The sequence below is a fragment of the Mercenaria mercenaria genome, chromosome 10 (genome assembly GCF_021730395.1).
Source record: "Mercenaria mercenaria strain notata chromosome 10, MADL_Memer_1, whole genome shotgun sequence".
Taxonomy (NCBI): Eukaryota; Metazoa; Mollusca; class Bivalvia; order Venerida; family Veneridae; genus Mercenaria; species Mercenaria mercenaria.
The window spans coordinates 77,474,504-77,492,341 of NC_069370.1; the positions used below are offsets into that span (position 1 = coordinate 77,474,504).

The 17,838-nt window shown below is 35.9% G+C and overlaps 1 protein-coding gene across 4 annotated transcripts in view; it reads left to right on the top strand.

Moving 5' to 3' along the window:
- LOC123561068 (acyl-CoA dehydrogenase family member 11-like) overlaps positions 1-17,424 on the top strand; it is an 80,319-nt gene extending 62,895 nt beyond the window's left edge. For all 4 annotated transcript variants that reach the window (XM_053516553.1, XM_045353240.2, XM_045353242.2 and 1 more), the window contains exons 11-15: positions 70-210; positions 4,964-5,056; positions 7,376-7,649; positions 9,431-9,497; positions 15,593-17,424. In XM_053516553.1, the coding sequence (XP_053372528.1) occupies positions 70-210; positions 4,964-5,056; positions 7,376-7,649; positions 9,431-9,497; positions 15,593-15,716 (699 nt within the window). In that variant the 3' untranslated portion in view covers positions 15,717-17,424. The remainder of the gene's footprint in view (positions 1-69; positions 211-4,963; positions 5,057-7,375; positions 7,650-9,430; positions 9,498-15,592) is intronic.
- Positions 17,425-17,838: the final 414 nt, after the last annotated feature.

Here is a 17,838-nt window from a genome sequence, read left to right on the forward strand (position 1 = left end):
TCTGTTATTTAGTACTTACTCATATATTTACTCTAAAAATGAAGGATTATGCAGTGAAGTTTGTTTAAGGTTGAAGTTAGAGGAGCAGTCATACTATGTCTAGAGAACATGAGGCTACTTGGTAAAGAGGATGTTAGTAAAGCAACAGAAGATGAGCAGAATTTACTCAGGCTGCTGGTACCACTGTCGAAGCTTTACAGCGGGAAACAGGTACATAGTGATTGAGGAACAGTTCTGATGTTTCTCACTGTTGGCTTTTATTTATAATATCTGATTTTTCAGACACTTTCCAACATTTTGCAGCTGTTTTATATATTTTATTTTTAGCTCGACTATATGATGTATGGAGAGCTATCCTACTTGACCAAGCATTGGCGCCCTACCGCATACACATTTTGGTTAAAGTTTTGATGCACTTTATCTTTTATCTTTATTACTTGATGGATTTGCTTCAGACTTAAAAAAGTTGTTTCCCTCAGCACCCACATCATATGGCACAAGGGTCATAACTCTGGCACCAATATATCATGAATTATTGTCGCCCTTCCGCATCCACACTTTGGTTAAAGTTTTGATGCACTTTATCTTTTATCTTTATTACTTGATGGATTTGCTTCAAACTTAAAAAAATTGTTCCTCATCAGCACCCACATCATATTGCACAAGGGTCATAACTCTGGCACCATTATATCACGAATTATCCCCCTTCCCCCTCCTTTTTACTTAGAATTTCAGGTTTAATTTTGGTGCACTTTCATTTTATCTCAGTTATTACTAAATGAATTTGATTCAAACTTAAAATGGTTGTTCCACATCATCACCCACATCATATGACACAAGGTCCATAATTCTGGAACCAATTATAAGTAAATTATGCCCCCTTTGACTTAGGATTTTATGTTAATTTTGATGCATTTTCACTACATCTCTGTTATTTCAGAAGGGATTTGATTCAGACTTTAAATAGTATTTCATCATCATCACATACATCAATTGACACAAGGGCCATAGCTGTGGCACATGTATTTTATGAGTTATTCCACTTTTTACTTATGTTTTATGCACTTTCCCTCTATGTTATAACCAAACAGATTTGATACAAACTTTTAACAGTTGTACCACATCATTATCCGCATCATATGACACAAGAACAATAACTCTTGCACCAATATTTTTTTCTTTATCCTCCTTTTTGCTTAAAATTTCCGGTTAAAGTTTTGATGCGCTTTCACCTTATCTCTGTTATTACCAAATGGACTTAGAATAGTTGTACTACATCATCACTAGCCTGGGAATCCAGTCTGACAATTTCTAACTTTTTTTCTACCTGCAAATTGACAGCCTGGTGACACCTGTTTTCCGATCGCAGCGCCACCTATATTACACCCGAAATAAGCGGTTGTATGTTAAAGAACGATAACATCTGAAAGCAATAATTCGTGGCTAAAAATAGAAACGGAATTCTCACGGAAAAGACAGATCGGAGTCGTATACTTAGGAAGGTTTCCGAACATTTCCGACCATAGACAAATGACAGTTTGTACATCTCATAGCTTTTCCAACAAATTGTAACAATTTTTAAATATGTCATAATAAACTTTAATGTGCGTCATAGCTACCAAATTGTAAGATATTATATTCATTAATTCAGACCTAGTGATCTACGAAAATTGCCGAATTTTCTACTGCATTGCCTCGTTTTCACTTCAGACAAGCGCAAATATATCATAATTTATGTTAATTAGGTTATTTATAGAAAATCGATAATCGGTAGTTACATGGAAACTCCTTCAGATTTCCCCAGGCGTTGATAATATCAGAAACTTGATGAATGCCAATTAACACTAATTAGCGCAAATTAAGTGGAATCTTTCATGCATAGATATTAGGTATGATTTCTTCTGACAAAGCAAAAATATTATCAATGGCTTCCCAGGCTACATCATTACCCACATCGTATGATACAAGGGCCATAACTCTTGCACCAATATTTCATGAATTATGACCCGTTTTTACTTAGAATTTCAGGTTAATTGTGGTGCACTTTCACTTTATCTTTGTCACAACTTAATGAATTTGATTAAAACTTAAATTAGTTTTCCAGGTCATCCTTCTCATCATATGGCACAAGGTCAGCTTAATTTTGATGCTTTACATATCCCTGTTATTGCTAAATGGATTTAATCAAACTTAAAATGGTTGTTCCACATCATCACTCACATCATACAACACAAGTTCAATAATGCTGGCACCAGTACATTCTGAGTTTTGCCTTCTTTTTATCCCCCGACGAAAGTCGGAGGGATATAGTTTTGGCGTTGTCCGTCCGTCTTTCTGTCCGTCCGTCCGTCCGTCCGGAGCCATATCTAGGAAATTGTTGGGAATATTTATTTAAAACTTCATATACTTGTTCACCACTATGAGTTCTTGCGGCCCGTCAAGTTTCAGTCAGATTTCCCAAGTAACACCAGAGTTATGGCCCTTAGAAGTTTCTAGTGTTAACTATATAGGGTACTATAAATATGGCAATTTCTGTATCAATTTTTGATATATTTGACCTTGAACTATGAAACTTTAACAGAATTTAGAGCACTATAATGTGGTTGTGCACACACAATTTCGTATGGATTTCTTTTGTAACTTCAGAGTTATTGCCCTTTAATTGTCTAAAAATCCACATATTTTGTACATAACAAACTTTCCCCTTTGGCGAATTTCATTAAATTTCTTTCATTCTTTTCTGTGAACATTTATTATAAACATGTGAAGTTGCGCACCCATACCTGGTCACCCACTTGCCTTGGTCTCCCGGGGTGACCCCGGGGTCAAAATTGACCCTGTCCCAATGGTCACTTGATTTTACATAGGAAAATCTTCAAAAAATTTCTAAAAATAAACCAGAAGCCCTAGAGCTTAGATATTTGACTTGTAGCATTGCCTGGTGGACCTCTACAAAATTTGTTCAACTCATGACCCCCGGGGTCAAAATTGACCCCGCTTCAGGGGTCACTTGATTTTACATAGGAAAATCTTCAAAAAATTTCTAAAAATAAACCAGAAGGCCTAGATCTTAGATATTTGACATGTAGCATTGCCTAGTGGACCTCTACAAAATTTGTTTAAATCATGACCCCTGGGGTCAAGATTGACCCCGTCCCAGGGGTCACTTGATTTTACATAGGAAAATCATTAAAATTTTTCTTAAAATAAATCAAAGGGCCCAGAGCTTAGATATTTGACATGTACATTGCCTAGTGGACCTCTACAAAATTTGTTCAAATCATGACCCCTGGGTCAATTGACCCCGCTCCAGGGGTCACTTGATTTTACATAGGAAATCTTTAAAAAATTTCTAAAAATAAACTAGAAGGCCTAGATCTTAGATATTTGACATGTACATTGCCTAGTAGACTTCTATAAAATTTGTTCAAATCATGACCCCCGGGTCAAATTGACCCCGCCCCATGGGGTTACTTGATTGTACATAGAAAAATCTTCAGAATTTTCTAAAAATAAACCAGAAGGCCTAGAGCTTAGATATTTCACATGTAGCATTGCCTAGTGGACCTCTACAAAACTGGTTCAAATCTTGACCCCCCAGGGTCAAATTGACCCAGCCCCAGGGTCAAATTGATCCAGCCCCAGGTGTTACTTGATTGTACATAGGGAAATCTTCATTCATTTGCTAAAAAATAAACCAGAAAGGGCCCAGATCTTAGATATTTGAAAAACATTTCCTAGAAGACTTCTACAAACTTTGTTCAAATCATGACCCCCGGGGTAAAATTTACCCCCCCCCAGGGGTTTCTTGATTGTACATCGGAAAATCTTCCAAAAAATTTCTAAAAATCATCAGTTTGACATTAGAAACCCTGTAGCTCCCTATTACTCTGGGAGCGATCCAGGGTCATCATGACCCTTTTTTTCAGTTTTAATTTTCCATCAATATTTATAAAACAACATGTGAAAATTTTGTTTCCCCTCCCGTTCCCCCGCAACCCCCACACCCTTAAAAAATAAATATATATACATATATATATTTCCATTCCTTTTTTTTTGTTTTTTTTTTTAAATTTCAAACCTTCAACATTTTAAATTGTGATGCACAAGCCTTGCCCTCAGTCATGTTCAAGATATCTTACCAGTGTTCTCATAAGGACATCTGTTTTTTTAAGTTTCAAATGTAAAATGTTAAACAACAACACCTGGTGCCAAAACCCTCAAAGACAATATTTCGTTCCAGTTAAACTTCAAGCTCATATTTCAATTAACTGCATTTAATTTTAAAAGCTAAGCTTATTACAGTAAGCATATCCCATTCAAAATAAATTCTTTAGTGAGGATCAAAGTATCAACATTTATTATGTACTCTTTAATTAAATATTTGTTTTCTGTTAAATTGATTTTGACTAATGAAATTATTTGCTTCTTATTAACATCCTTAACTTATTGCCGGATATATTTTTTTGCCATTCCTCACCACAAACCCTTTCGGTGGGGGATACCAATTCATCGAATTTGCTTGTTGCTAATAGAATTTCCAGTTCAAGTTCTGGTGCACTTTTGCTGTTTCTCCATTAATTCTAAACAGATTTGATTCAAACTTAAAACATTTGTTCCAAATTATTAGCAACATGATATGACACATGGTGCATTACTTTTGCAGAAGTTTCCCATGAATTATGTTCCTTTTATACTGATTTAATGTTTTGAGACTTAAGCTTTTTTCCAATATCTTCATCCACATTTGGGTCATTAAACACTCCAGTGACAGCTCCAGCTTCCTCAGATGTACCCAATTTCACTATCCAGCATCAAAATAGTCAAGTGCGCTGTCTCCTGTGACAGCTGTTATTGTTACAGTCCTGTGGTATCACTTTATATTGTAGAAGAAACATTTTAATTTACTGAAACTTTCAGATTTAAAATCTAATAAATTTTAATTTTCCACTTCCTACTGCAGGCATTACAAGTAGGTACTGAGGGCTTAGAGAGTTTTGGAGGTCAAGGTTACATAGAAGATACAGGTATTCCTGCGATGCTTAGAGATGCACAAGTAAGGATATTTACAAATTTTTATTAATGACAGAAATTCTGTTGGTTTAGTTGCCTGCTGTATGGATACACAAGGTATTTACTGTAATGAACAGTTACAAGCTAAATGTAAGTTTAAGCCTTTCTAGTGGACAAAGACTGTGTCAGGCATTATTACAATTTACATGTCCTCTCTTGCCATCATACTTTTGTTGCTTTATCAAGGACTGTATGCAAACCTTTTTAGCTCACCTGTCACATAGTGACAAGGTGAGCTTTTGTGATCACCCTTCGTCCGTTGTCCGTCCGTCCATCTTGTGCATCCGTCCGTGCGTCAACAATTTCTTGTCTGCACAGTAGTGGTTTCATTTATGATTTCATTTTAACTAAATTTGCACACAACTTGTATCACCATAAGATCTCGGTTCCTTTCTTGAACTGGCCAGATCCCATTACAGGTTCCAGAGTTATGGCCCCTGAAAGGGCCAAAATTAGCTATTTTGACCTTGTCTGCACAATAGCAGATTCATTTATGATTTTATTTTAACCAAACTTGCACACAACTTGTATCACCATATGATCTTGGTTCCTTTCTTGAACTGGCCAGATTCCATTATGGGTTCCAGAGTGATGGCCCCTGAAAGGGCCGAATTAGCTATTTTGACCTTGTCTGCACAATAGCAGCTTCATTTATGATTTGAATTTAATCAAACTGGCACAAAACTTGTGTCACCATAAAATCTCGATTCCTTTCTTTAACCCGCCAGATCCCATAATGGATTTCAGAGTTATGGCACCTGAAAGGGCCAAAATTAGCTATTTTTACCTTGTCTGCACAATAGCAGCTTCATTTATGATAACTTGCACAAAACTTGTATCACCACAAGATCTTGGTTCCTTTCTTAAACTGGCCAGATTCCTTTATGGGTTCCAGAGTTATGGCCTCTTAAAGGGTTCCAGAGTTATGGCCCCTTAAAGGTCCAAAATTGGCTATTTTGGCTTTTGCAGCCATACAGAGACTTCATTTATGGTTTGATTTGATACAAACTTCCAAAATATCTTCAACAACAATAAATCTTTGGATTCCATGACAAATCAGATCCATTTGTAGGTTGTGAGTTATTTTATATCTGATTACCTCCCTTGATTGTAATCAAAAAAGGATTTATATCAGTAAGTACTTATAAAACTTATTTGAAATTTCATTATTGTCATTAGTTGGACTGAGCCAATGAGGGTAGATAACTATGGACTGATTTTATGTCAGATTACCTCCCTTTTGTTAACTTACAATCATTTTTTTTATTACTTCCCTTTTACATTACTATAAATAGCTTGTTTTTAGTAAAATTTTTATTATTGGCCGTAGGGAAAAACTGAGAAAACTTTCTGTGGTACAACATGGAAGTACCTCCAATTTTTAGGTGTATTTTGACATATCTGTACCTTGTTTAAAAATTTTTTTTTTTTGGGTTTAATTCTTCCCTTGTTGCCCTTTCCCTGTCCTTTGGACTTAGTATATTTTTTCTGAGGACCTTCTTGTCCTCAAGTGCAATCTGTTGATTTCTTCCCTTTTATTAATTCTGAGTGAGGCACAGTAGGGCAGGAATAAAGCATCAGACTCTGAGGGGTGTTTGAGAGCCTAATTTGACAGCAGGTCTCACAAACTTGCCAAGTGGCAAGCCCTGGTCGGAAGTCCAGGAAGAGAACATCTCTACAGTCAGTGTAAAAAGTGTAAAATAAATATGTTTAAAGTCATGCTTATCTCTAAACAGTAGTAGTTTGAGCAAGTTATCAACAGTTTTGGTCAACACAATGTAACCTTTAGCTGCTGGCGGCAAGTTTTTCTGACTGTGCAGGCTGATCATGGTCTGCACTGTTCGCTATTCAGTCAGTAAATTTTCAGTGAACACACCTTTGAATAATAAATGGTATTGCCCAAATTGAATGATGGACCAGTCCATTTTAGAAATTTATCAGTGTAAAAGTTAAATAATTGCATGTTCTTCTAGTTGTGATACTAAGTTTTACTTTGAGGGCACCTAAAGCATCAGGTACAAAACAGATTTAGTCAAAAAAGTACCAGATAGTCAGTTTTAGATTAGTTTTCAAAGTATTGATAAAGCTTGTCTTAGGTTCAGTATTTAGAAAAAGCTATTACCAGTATTCTGTAGTTAATTGAAATCTGTTTAAGTTTTGAAAACAAATAATAAAAAATAAAGATATTTTAGCATTTGAAACTAAAAATTCTGAATTTCACATGACAAACTTGTGGTTTAACTGGTTTTAGGCATGCCAATATAACATGTATCCTTTATTCAATATGATGATTTTCAAACAGGTGCTTTCAATCTGGGAAGGAACTACAAACATTCTGTCACTGGATGTTCTCCGTGCGATTGCAAAATCTAAAGGTCAAGTGCTTTCATCGTTCAGCAAGGATATCAATGCTCGAATGTCAGAAGTCAGAAACGAACACCTTGCAGCATCAGCATCTAGAGTTACTGATGCCTGTGAAGACATAATGAAGTTTATACAGGACAATACCACAAAACAGAATGTTCTGGAAATGGCTGCAAGAGACCTTGCATTCAGTCTATGCAGAACTTACACTGGTGAGTGACTGATCTGTTTATATGACCTTGTTAAGAAGTTTTTATCTTGACTATACAGATCGTATGGAGAGCAGTCTTACTCACCCTTGTGTGTATGTCCGCATTCTTGGTAAAAGCTTTGATATATTTTCATTTTATTTCTGTTATTAATAAAGAATTTTCTTCAAAAAATAAAAGTTGTTCCTGGTCAACATGCACATTATATGATATGGGATCATAACTCTCACATAAGTTATTCATATACAATTATTGCCTTTTTGTTAGGTCGATATGTGGATTTATCGACCTGATAAAAGTGATATCGACCGAGGGTGCAGCCCAAGGTTGATATGGCTTTTATCAGGTCTTTTTAAATCCACATATCGACAAAACCTAAAAGGCAACAATTGTTTTATTATTAAATCCAGCCTACTTAGAAGTATATTAACATTAAATACAAATATCTGCAGCCTTTAGTCATTTTCCATGGTAAATTGTGTACAACGTCGCATTGTTTTGACGTCAAACCATGATGACATCACAGATGAAGGTCAATATGTGTTTTTGGCTCCGCCTTCGAGTCAGTACAACTTTTTATCATTGACCATGTGACTACATCTAAACCAATGGAAAGGACTATAATTATAGATTTGATAAATAATTATATCCCTTTTCCATTTTATATTCTATAAATGAAAAAATTAAGTACATTTGCCACATCAACATATTATTTGGCCATACAGGTACAGAGAAAGAGCCGTATATGATCAACTGTTTTATATAAAACACATTTCAGAATCAAAATTATATGTCAGAACAGTGTTTTACCTTATTCATTTACTCTGGATCAATTATTTGGCATGCAGAAAAACTTACTAAATGTTTATACACACCTAGATAATTCTGCTGGACACATAACCCCCCATGTTTTTATATTATTAAAGTACATTTACTTTGATGTCACTTCAACATACTATTTCCGGAGCCATACATGCACCTGATAGTACTTCTGTATTTCATCCAGCTGTTCACATAAGAGACGTTACAACTGAAATAAAGTCCAGTTGAAACTTGATTATCTCAGACACGGTTATCTCAAAATACGGGTTATCGTGAAAACGTTTTTCAAAAACAAGTGAAATGTTTGGTCTCTTGAAATTCGAGACTCTGAGTATCAGCTATATATTAGTGTCATGTGTTGATAAATTTCAACATACCAAATCTGTTAAATGCTGCTTAGAATAATTTACTTGTGATACATTTTCGTGGCATAAGATCCATAACTTCGAAAGAAAAATTTTCTTCCCATTGATAGATAAATTTTGTTTTGGTACACCCCACCTGAATCTATTTTTCTTTAAAACTCTTCAGTTGTTTGAATTCATCTTGTCAGTTTAGAAACTTTAGTTATAAAAAGTTTGTTTTTGTTTTGTTTTGTTTCATAGCTCTAGTTTCCTCAGTTGTACCCTGTCTCACTGTCAAGCTTTGAAATAAGCAAGTTGGTTTTCTCCTAAGACAGCTTTAAATTTATTGATTGGTTTTGGCATGCTTTACAGTCAATAGTTTCTGTAAGGACCACTCTTGGTAAATGAAAACAATAGGCCTAATGTTACCTAAGTTGCTTGCCCGATGACAGAAACACAAGTATTGCTGTTTGATTAATTTTGTGTAAATCTGGTGCAAACCAGTGCACTTCCAGACAATATAATTTTGGACAGAGAAGCTTGTTTTATGTTTGGATGATTATGTGCAAAGTTGGAGAAAAGTTTAACATATAACAGTCTCTTTTCTCTTTTTTGCAGGAGCTCTTCTTATCGACCATGCTTGTAGTGAAGTTGGTTCTGCCAAGGATGTTTATGTTGCTCAAAGGTAAAATACACAAAGTTTTTGTTCACAGTGTTAAGTGTCACAGTCACTCTCAATCGCTAAAACCGTTTATATGGTTCATCAGGGTGTGTATTTGATTCCCCAAAAGGCTGTTTAAATTGTTCATCATCAAGGCAGTATATTTGGTTCACCGCAAAGATAGCTTATGTGGTTCACCATCTAGCCTGTTAATGTGGTCCACCTCTAAGACATCTTATTTGGTTCACCACAAAGGCTGTTTATTTGGTTCACCACCAAAGCATTTATGTGGTCCTCTATCGAGACTGTTTACATGGTTCACTGCAGACAGTATTTGCGGTTCACTGTCAAGACTATAATGTGATTTACCATCAAGGCTATTAAATGTGATTCACCGCTAAGACATACCGCTTATGCCTTAAGGGCTGTTTATTTGGTTCTATGCTAAGGGTATTTATTTAGTTCACCATTAAGGCCGTTTATTTGGTTCACCGCTAAGGCTGTTTAATTGGCTCACCCATAAAGGCTTTATTTGGTTCATCGTAAAGGCTGTTTATTTGGCTCACACATAAGGCTGTTTATTTGTTTCACCATAAAGGCCGTTTATTTGGTTCACCTTAAGGGTTGTTTATTTGTTTCACCATAAAGGCCGTTTATTTGGTTCACCTTAAGGGTTGTTTATTTGTTTCACCATAAGGGTTGTTTATTTGTTTCACCTTAAGGGTTGTTTATTTGTTTCACCATAAAGGCCGTTTATTTGGTTCACCTTAAGGGTTGTTTATTTGTTTCACCATAAGGGTTGTTTATTTGTTTCACCATAAAGGCTGTTTATTTGGTTCACCTCTAAGGCTGTTTATTTGGTTTATCCCTAAGCCTGTTTATTTGGTTCACCATAAAGGCCGTTTATTTGGTTCACCACTAAGGCTGTTTATTTTGTTCGTCCCTAAGACTGTTTATTTGGTTCACCATAAAGGCCGTTTATTTGGTTCACCTTAAGGGTTGTTGATTTGTTTCACCATAAAGGCCATTTATTTGGTTCACCTCTAAGGATGTTTATTTGGTTTATCCCTAAGCCTGTTTATTTGGTTCACCATAAAGGCCGTTTATTTGGTGTTCACTGCTAGGGCTGTTTATTTGGCTCACTATAAAGGCTGTTTATTTGGTTCACCTTAAAGGCTGCTTATTTGGTTCACCTAAAGGGTTGTTTATTTGGTTCACCTTAAAGGCCGTTTATTTGGTTCGCCTTAAAGGCCGTTAATTTGGTTCACCTTAAGGGTTGTTTATTTGGTTCACCTTAATGGCTGTTTATTTGGTTCACCATAAAGGCTGTTTATTTGGTTCACCGCTAAGGTTGTTTATTTGATTTACCGCAAAGGCTTTTTATTAACTCACCTGTCACAAAGTGACAAGGTGAGCTTTTGTGATCGCGCGGTGTCCGTCGTCCGTCCGTGCGTCCGTAAACTTTTGCTTGTGACCACTCTAGAGGTCACATTTTTCTTGGGATCTTTATGAAAGTTGGTCAGAATGTTCATCTTGATGATATCTAGGTCAAGTTCGAAACTGGGTCACGTGCTGTCAAAAACTAGGTCAGTAGGTCTAAAAATAGAAAAACCTTGTGACCTCTTTAGAGGCCATATATTTCACAAGATCTTCATGAAAATGGGTCAGAACGTTCATCTTGATGATATCTAGGTCAAGTTCCAAACTGGGCTACGTACCTTCAAAAACTAGGTCAGTAGGTCAGATAATAGAAAAACCTTGTGACCTCTCTAAAGGCCATATTTTTCATGGGATCTGTATGAAAGTTGGTCTGAATGTTCATCTTGATGATATCTAGGTCAAATTCGAAACTGGGTCACGTGCGGTCAAAAACTAGGTCAGTAGGTCTAAAAATAGAAAAACCTTGTGACCTCTCTAGAGGCCATAGATTTCATGAGATCTTCATGAAAATTGGTCAGAATGTTCACCTTAATGATATCTAGATCAAGATCGAAAGTGGGTCACATGCCGTCAAAAACTAGGTCAGTAGGTCAAATAATAGAAAAACCTTGTGACCTCTCTAGAGGCCATATTTTTTTTGGGATCTGTATGAAAGTTAGTCTGAATGTTCATCTTGATGATATCTAGGTCAAGTTTGAAAGTGGGTCACATGCCATCAAAAACTATGTCGGTAGGTCAAATAATAGAAAATCCTTGTGACCTCTCTAAAGGCCATATTTGTCATGGGATCTGTATGAAAATTGGCCTGCATGTTCATCTTGATGATATCTAGATCAAGTTCGAAACAGGGTCATGTGTGGTCAAAAACTAGGTCAGTAGGTCTAAAAATAGAAAAACCTTGTGACCTCTCTAGAGGCCATACTTTTGAATGGATCTCCATAAAAATTGGTCAGAATGTTCACCTTGTTGATATCTAGGTCAAGTTTGAAACTGGGTCACGTGCCTTGAAAAAGTAGGTCAGCAGGTCAAATAATAAAAAAAACTTGTGACCTCTCTAGAGGCCATACTTTTCATGGGATCTGTATGAAAGTTGGTCTGAATGTTCATCTTGATGATATCTAGGTCAAGTTTGAAACTGGGTTACGTGCGGTCAAAAACTAGGCCAGTAGGTATAAAAATAGAAAAACCTTGTGACCTCTCTAGAGGCCATATTTTTTATGAGATCTTCATGAAAATTAATGAGAATGTTCACCTTGATGATATCTAGGTAAAGTTCAAAACAGGGTCACGTACCTTCGAAAACTAGGTCAATAGGTCAAATAATAGAAAAACCTTGTGACCTCTCTAGAGACCATATTTTTCAATGGATCTTCATGAAAATTGGTCAGAATTTTTATCTTGATAATATCTAGGTCAAGTTCAAAACTGGGACACATGAGCTCAAAAACTAGGTCACTATGTCAAATGATAGAAAAAACGACGTCATACTCAAAACTGGGTCATGTGGGAAGAGGTGAGCGATTCAGGACCATCATGGTCCTCTTGTTTAGTTCACCATCAAGACTGTTAATGTGGTTCACCACTAAGACATCTTATTTGGTTCACAGTAAAGGCTGTGTTTTAGGTCACTGTCAAGGCTGTTTATATGCTTCATCATAAAGTTGTTTATTTGATTCACCAGTACAGCTGTTTATGTGAATCACCTTATTTGGTTTAACGTAAAGGCTGTTTACATGGTTCATCATAAAAAATGTTTATTTGGTTGACCACCAAGGATGTTTATATGGATCACTGTCAAGCCTGTTTATTTGGTTCAATACCAAAGCTGTTGATGTGGATCACTGTCGAGCCTGTGTAGTTGGTTCAATACTAAAGTTGTTTATGTGGATCACTGTCAAAACTGTTCATGTGGATCAAAGCAGTTTGCCATCGATGGTTCAACGCAAGGGCTGTTTATGTGGTATACCATAAGAACTGTTTATGTTGTTCACCGGCAAGGCTATGAATGTGGTTCACCTCCAATGCAGGTTATGCAGCTCAAGAATAATTATTTGCTTCAACTAACTGGAACACAATTAGATGGATGTTTGTCTTGTAAAATTATCCATCTCTGTAATAGTAAGCTTTTTGATCCAAGTCTGAATAAATATTGACTATCAGTTGATATCAGATTGTCAAATCAACTAAGCTTCCCTTATTAGCTCAACTATTCAAAGAATAGGTGGAGCTATGGACTCACTCAGGCGTCTTCGTCTGAGTCCTGATTTGGTTAAGTTTTTGTATGTAAGCTGGTATCTCAGTTATCACTCATAGGAATGGATTGAAACTTCACACACTAATTCACTGTGATAAACTGACTTTCACTGTACAGTTTTTATAGCTTTGTTGCTTCTTAGCTCATGATGAGCTTTCATGACCGCTCAGTATTCTCAGTATTCTGTTGTGGGTCCGTCAACATTTTCTAAAAAATCTTCTAGAAAAGCACTGGGCAGGATAACACCAAACTTCACAGGAATGATCCTTGGGAGGCCCCCTTTCAAAATTGTTCAAAGAATTGAATTCCAAAGACAAACTTTAAAAATATTCTTGTCCAAAACCTCAAGGCTCTATGCCTTGATATTTGGCCTGTGACATCATCTTATAGTCCTCTATCAAAATTATTCAGATTGTGCCCCAGGGGTGATGAAAAGAGGCCCCGCCCCGGGGTCACAAGTTTTACTTATCTATCTATCTATAAATACTGCATGACACCCTTGCGAGTATTTTATGCAGGTGCGCGTCAGTGCATAAGAGTTTAAAAGCAGGAATGTACAGGAGAAATAAAGTAATACATAATGTATTTGTAAGAACTTGAGACAAAGCTGATAGTGCTAGTAAAAAGGCGAAATGTACAGTAAAAGGATTAAAATCAGCCTGGTCACTCAGAAGTCCTGGTCCAGTTTGGTTACCCCTTGCCTAAACTGGTCCAGGGTAGGTGCCTGAGCAATGTCAGCCGGCAAAGAATTCCAGAGAATGATGGTAGCCGGGTAGAAAGAGAACTTGTAATAATTACAGGGTGTTTGAATATGCCGGAAAGATAGGGAATGCATGTGTCTAGTGAGCCGGGTTGGAGGTAAAATATAAGATGGCATTGGCACTGCAACTTAGACTAATATAGGAAAAAACTTTAAAAATCTTCCTGTCAGAAACCACAAGACCTAGGCCTTTGATATTTTGTATGTAACATTCCTTTGTGATCCTCTTCCAAAATTGTTCAAATTATGCTCCTTGAAATTTGGGTGACATGTACAGTTTAGCACACCGATCTTAAAATGGACTTTCAGTGACCATGAATGTAACCCATTGACCTACTCTCTTGCGTTTTAAGATACAGCCTTGAAATTTGGATGAAATGTACAGTTTTGCATGCTAATCTTAAAACTGACTTTCAGTGACCATAAATGTGACCTACTGACCTATTTTCTTACTACTTAAGCATCAGGAACACATAGCTCATATTACTCAGGTGAGCGATCCAGGATCATCATGACCCTCTTGTTTACAAATTATATCTCTTTTAAGACTTAAACAATTTATGGTTAAGTTTTAATATGTCAGATTGTATCTCAGTATCCACTAATAATGATGCATCAAAACTTCAAACAATTGTTCACTGTGATAATCTGACATGCATTGCACTGGTTCCATAACTCTACTTAACTTCGCATATTTACAAAATTATGCCCGTTTTTTGGACATAGCAATTTTTGGTTAAGTTATTGTTAGTAAAACGGTATCTCAATACCCATTAATTGAAATAGATTTAAACTTTACACACCTGTCCACTGTATACTGGTTCATTAACTCTGATTTATAGTTTTACAAAAACTATGCCCCTTTCTCTTCTTTTATATTCATTAATTAACCTTTAGCCTGCTGGCGGCAATTGGTTTTGCCTTTGCAACCAGTGCAGACCAAGATCAGCCTGCACATCCATGCAGTCTGATCATGGTCTGCACTGTTCGCTATTCAGTCAGTAAATTTTCAGTAAACACCCCTTCAGATGATAAATGGGACTGCCAAAATTGGAAGATGGACCGGTCCATTATAGAAGTTTAGCATGGTAAGGGTTAAAAATGCTGGTAAATAGTCAAGCGTTTTTAGGGAAACTACTAGGTTTTTTGCCTTTTACTTAAAACATTTTATTTTTAAGATTATGTTTCGCAACCTCTTGGGAAAGTTGTGTTTTCCCAGTCTGACTAAAGTACATATCCTATTACGCTACGCATAGGATCTGAGAACGACCTATTCATTGCCTCGTTCTGACGACCCTTTCGCTAGCCAATCAGAGCCTAACTTACAACATCTTGCAAATCTACCTGTAGCCTTGACCTTTGATATTTACAATTTTTATGTCATAATGTATCAGATAGCCGGTTAGCTTAGTCGGTAGGCCACTTGCTTTGTAAGCGAGGGGTCCCGGGTTCGAGCCCTGGAATGACTGCTCATTTTTCTTACTCTTTGACATTCGAACAAGTCGTCTGATTGGATAAAATAAAAATAGCAATACTGGAAATCCAAAATATACAGAAGACGAATGTGAATGGGTCGTTCTCAGATCTTCGTTTAGAAGATCAAGTACTTTAGTCAGATTGGTGTTTTCCTTGCAAAGCATTTTAGTGGTTCTTCTTCTTATGCAGATGGTGTGAAAAGGAATTAGCATTGGTGAAAACTAACGCAAAACTTGGACAGTATAGTGAAGATTCAACAAAGAATGATTTTGATCTTGTGTTTGAGTGTTACCACGACAAGGATAGACTGTAGAAGTACAGGATGGATAGTAGAAATATGTGTTCTGTATTTAATTATGCCAGATTGACTGTGATCACTTTTAATATAGGCCTGTGATGATTATAATTGTGCTAGCAAAATAGTGAGCAATTTTTTTTCATTTCATGTAAATCTTTCCAACATTTATCTACCATTGTCTATGGTTTCATTTAAAAGCAATCCATTTTAGCTTGTCAATACGAAGTATGTGGAGAGCTATCCTACTTGCCCCAGCGTCTGCAGCAGCGTCCTTCTGCACCGGCACCTTGGTTAAAGTTTTGATGCACTTTCTCTTTTTTCTCTCTTTAATTACTTGATGGGTTTGTTTCAAACTTCTAATAGTATTCCTCATCATCTGACACAAGGGCCATAACTCTCCCACTTCTATTTTATTAATCATTTCCCCATTTACTTTACTTAGAATTTCAGGTGTAAGTTTTGATGCTCTTTCACTCTATCTCAGTAGTTACTGAATGGATTTAATTCAGACTTAAAACAGTTGTTCCACATCATCACCCACATCATATAACACGGGTCCATAACTTTGGCACCAATTTTCATGAATTATGCTCCCATTTTACTTAGAATTTTAGGTAAATTTTGATGCATTATCACTATATCTGTTAATATAGATTCTGAAGAGATGTGATTCAAACTGCTAATTTGTCAGCCGGTCAGTACCTACAAACCAGATTGCCTACAGGTCACATTAATGACCCAGTTTAGTTCATAATTACACTCAACAATCCTTGTGGCAAGATCTACAAACTGATCTAATATAGTATATATAAATGACTTTGACCCCCCTATGAATTTCTTCTTCAAACTTAACACCTTCATTAACAACATTTTTGGTCGTACAGCCCACATAAATGACCCAATTTAGTTCATACTCACATTCAACAAACCCTGGTAAGGCTTACAAACTGACCTATTTATAGGTGACATTGACCTTATTTTGATCTTCACCTTAAATTTTTTAAACCTAGAAGCAACACTGTTTGTCATACACCTTTGGCATGACTTTGTGTTTTGAAAAGACAGCTCCTTGTTATATATAACCTAAATTACATAAAGGCAACAAGAAACACATTTTCTGGAGAAAACAGTTGAAAGCTTTCTGATTTAATGAAATTTTGCCAATGCTGTCAATGTGGTTATATTTATATGTGATAATATTGTGGGTAAACAAATGTAATGTGATTACATTGTGATTATCATGGGATTACATTGTGATTATCATGGGATTACATTGTGATTACAGGGTGATTATAATGGGATTACATTGGGATTATAATGTGATCATAGTGTGATTATGTTGGGATTATCATGTGATTGTATTGTGATAATTATGTGATTACATTGTGATTATCATGGGATTACATTGTGCTTACAGGGTGATTATAATGTGACTATATTGCAATTATAACAATTCAAAAAAGTACTACTAGAAAATGTATGCCAAGTTTTGCATATATAAATATATTACTCAGGAATTCTGTATTTAATTGCAAACCAGAAGTATTTGAATTAATAATATATTATGATTTTAAAAACTGTTAACACAAACATGATTATGCACATTTTAATGTGTAGTTCTGGTCAAAAGTGTATAGCATGATATGCAAAAACAATCAACGCTGTATTATTTATTCATTGTTATTTACACAGTTTTGATAATACAATAAGAGCATAAATAATCTTCATGTCTTTTTATTATACCCCTAGAAATGAAGTTAAAAGAGAGGATGTCAGAGTCAACATATGGTAAATGAAGCTGCCGTTCCGTCCATTGCAAAATATTGTAGCATTTAAAAACTATCGTTATATATATAATGTCTTCAGAATTTCAACACCTTGTACTACCATACGTCTGACCCTTAGAACAATAAATAAATGATTGGGTGTTTGAGAAATAAGAAGATTGTGTGTAAAATAGCTGCTAGAGAAATTTGGGAATATCAGCAATTTCATTTACTAAAAGTCGACAATTGAGTAATATTGAAAAGTACAACAAAAACAAACAGTTGTTTTACAAAAATGTACGAAAGATCACATCACGAGTTGTTTTGAGAAAAGATACACAAGTATTTGTAGTTTTCACTGTAACATTGGT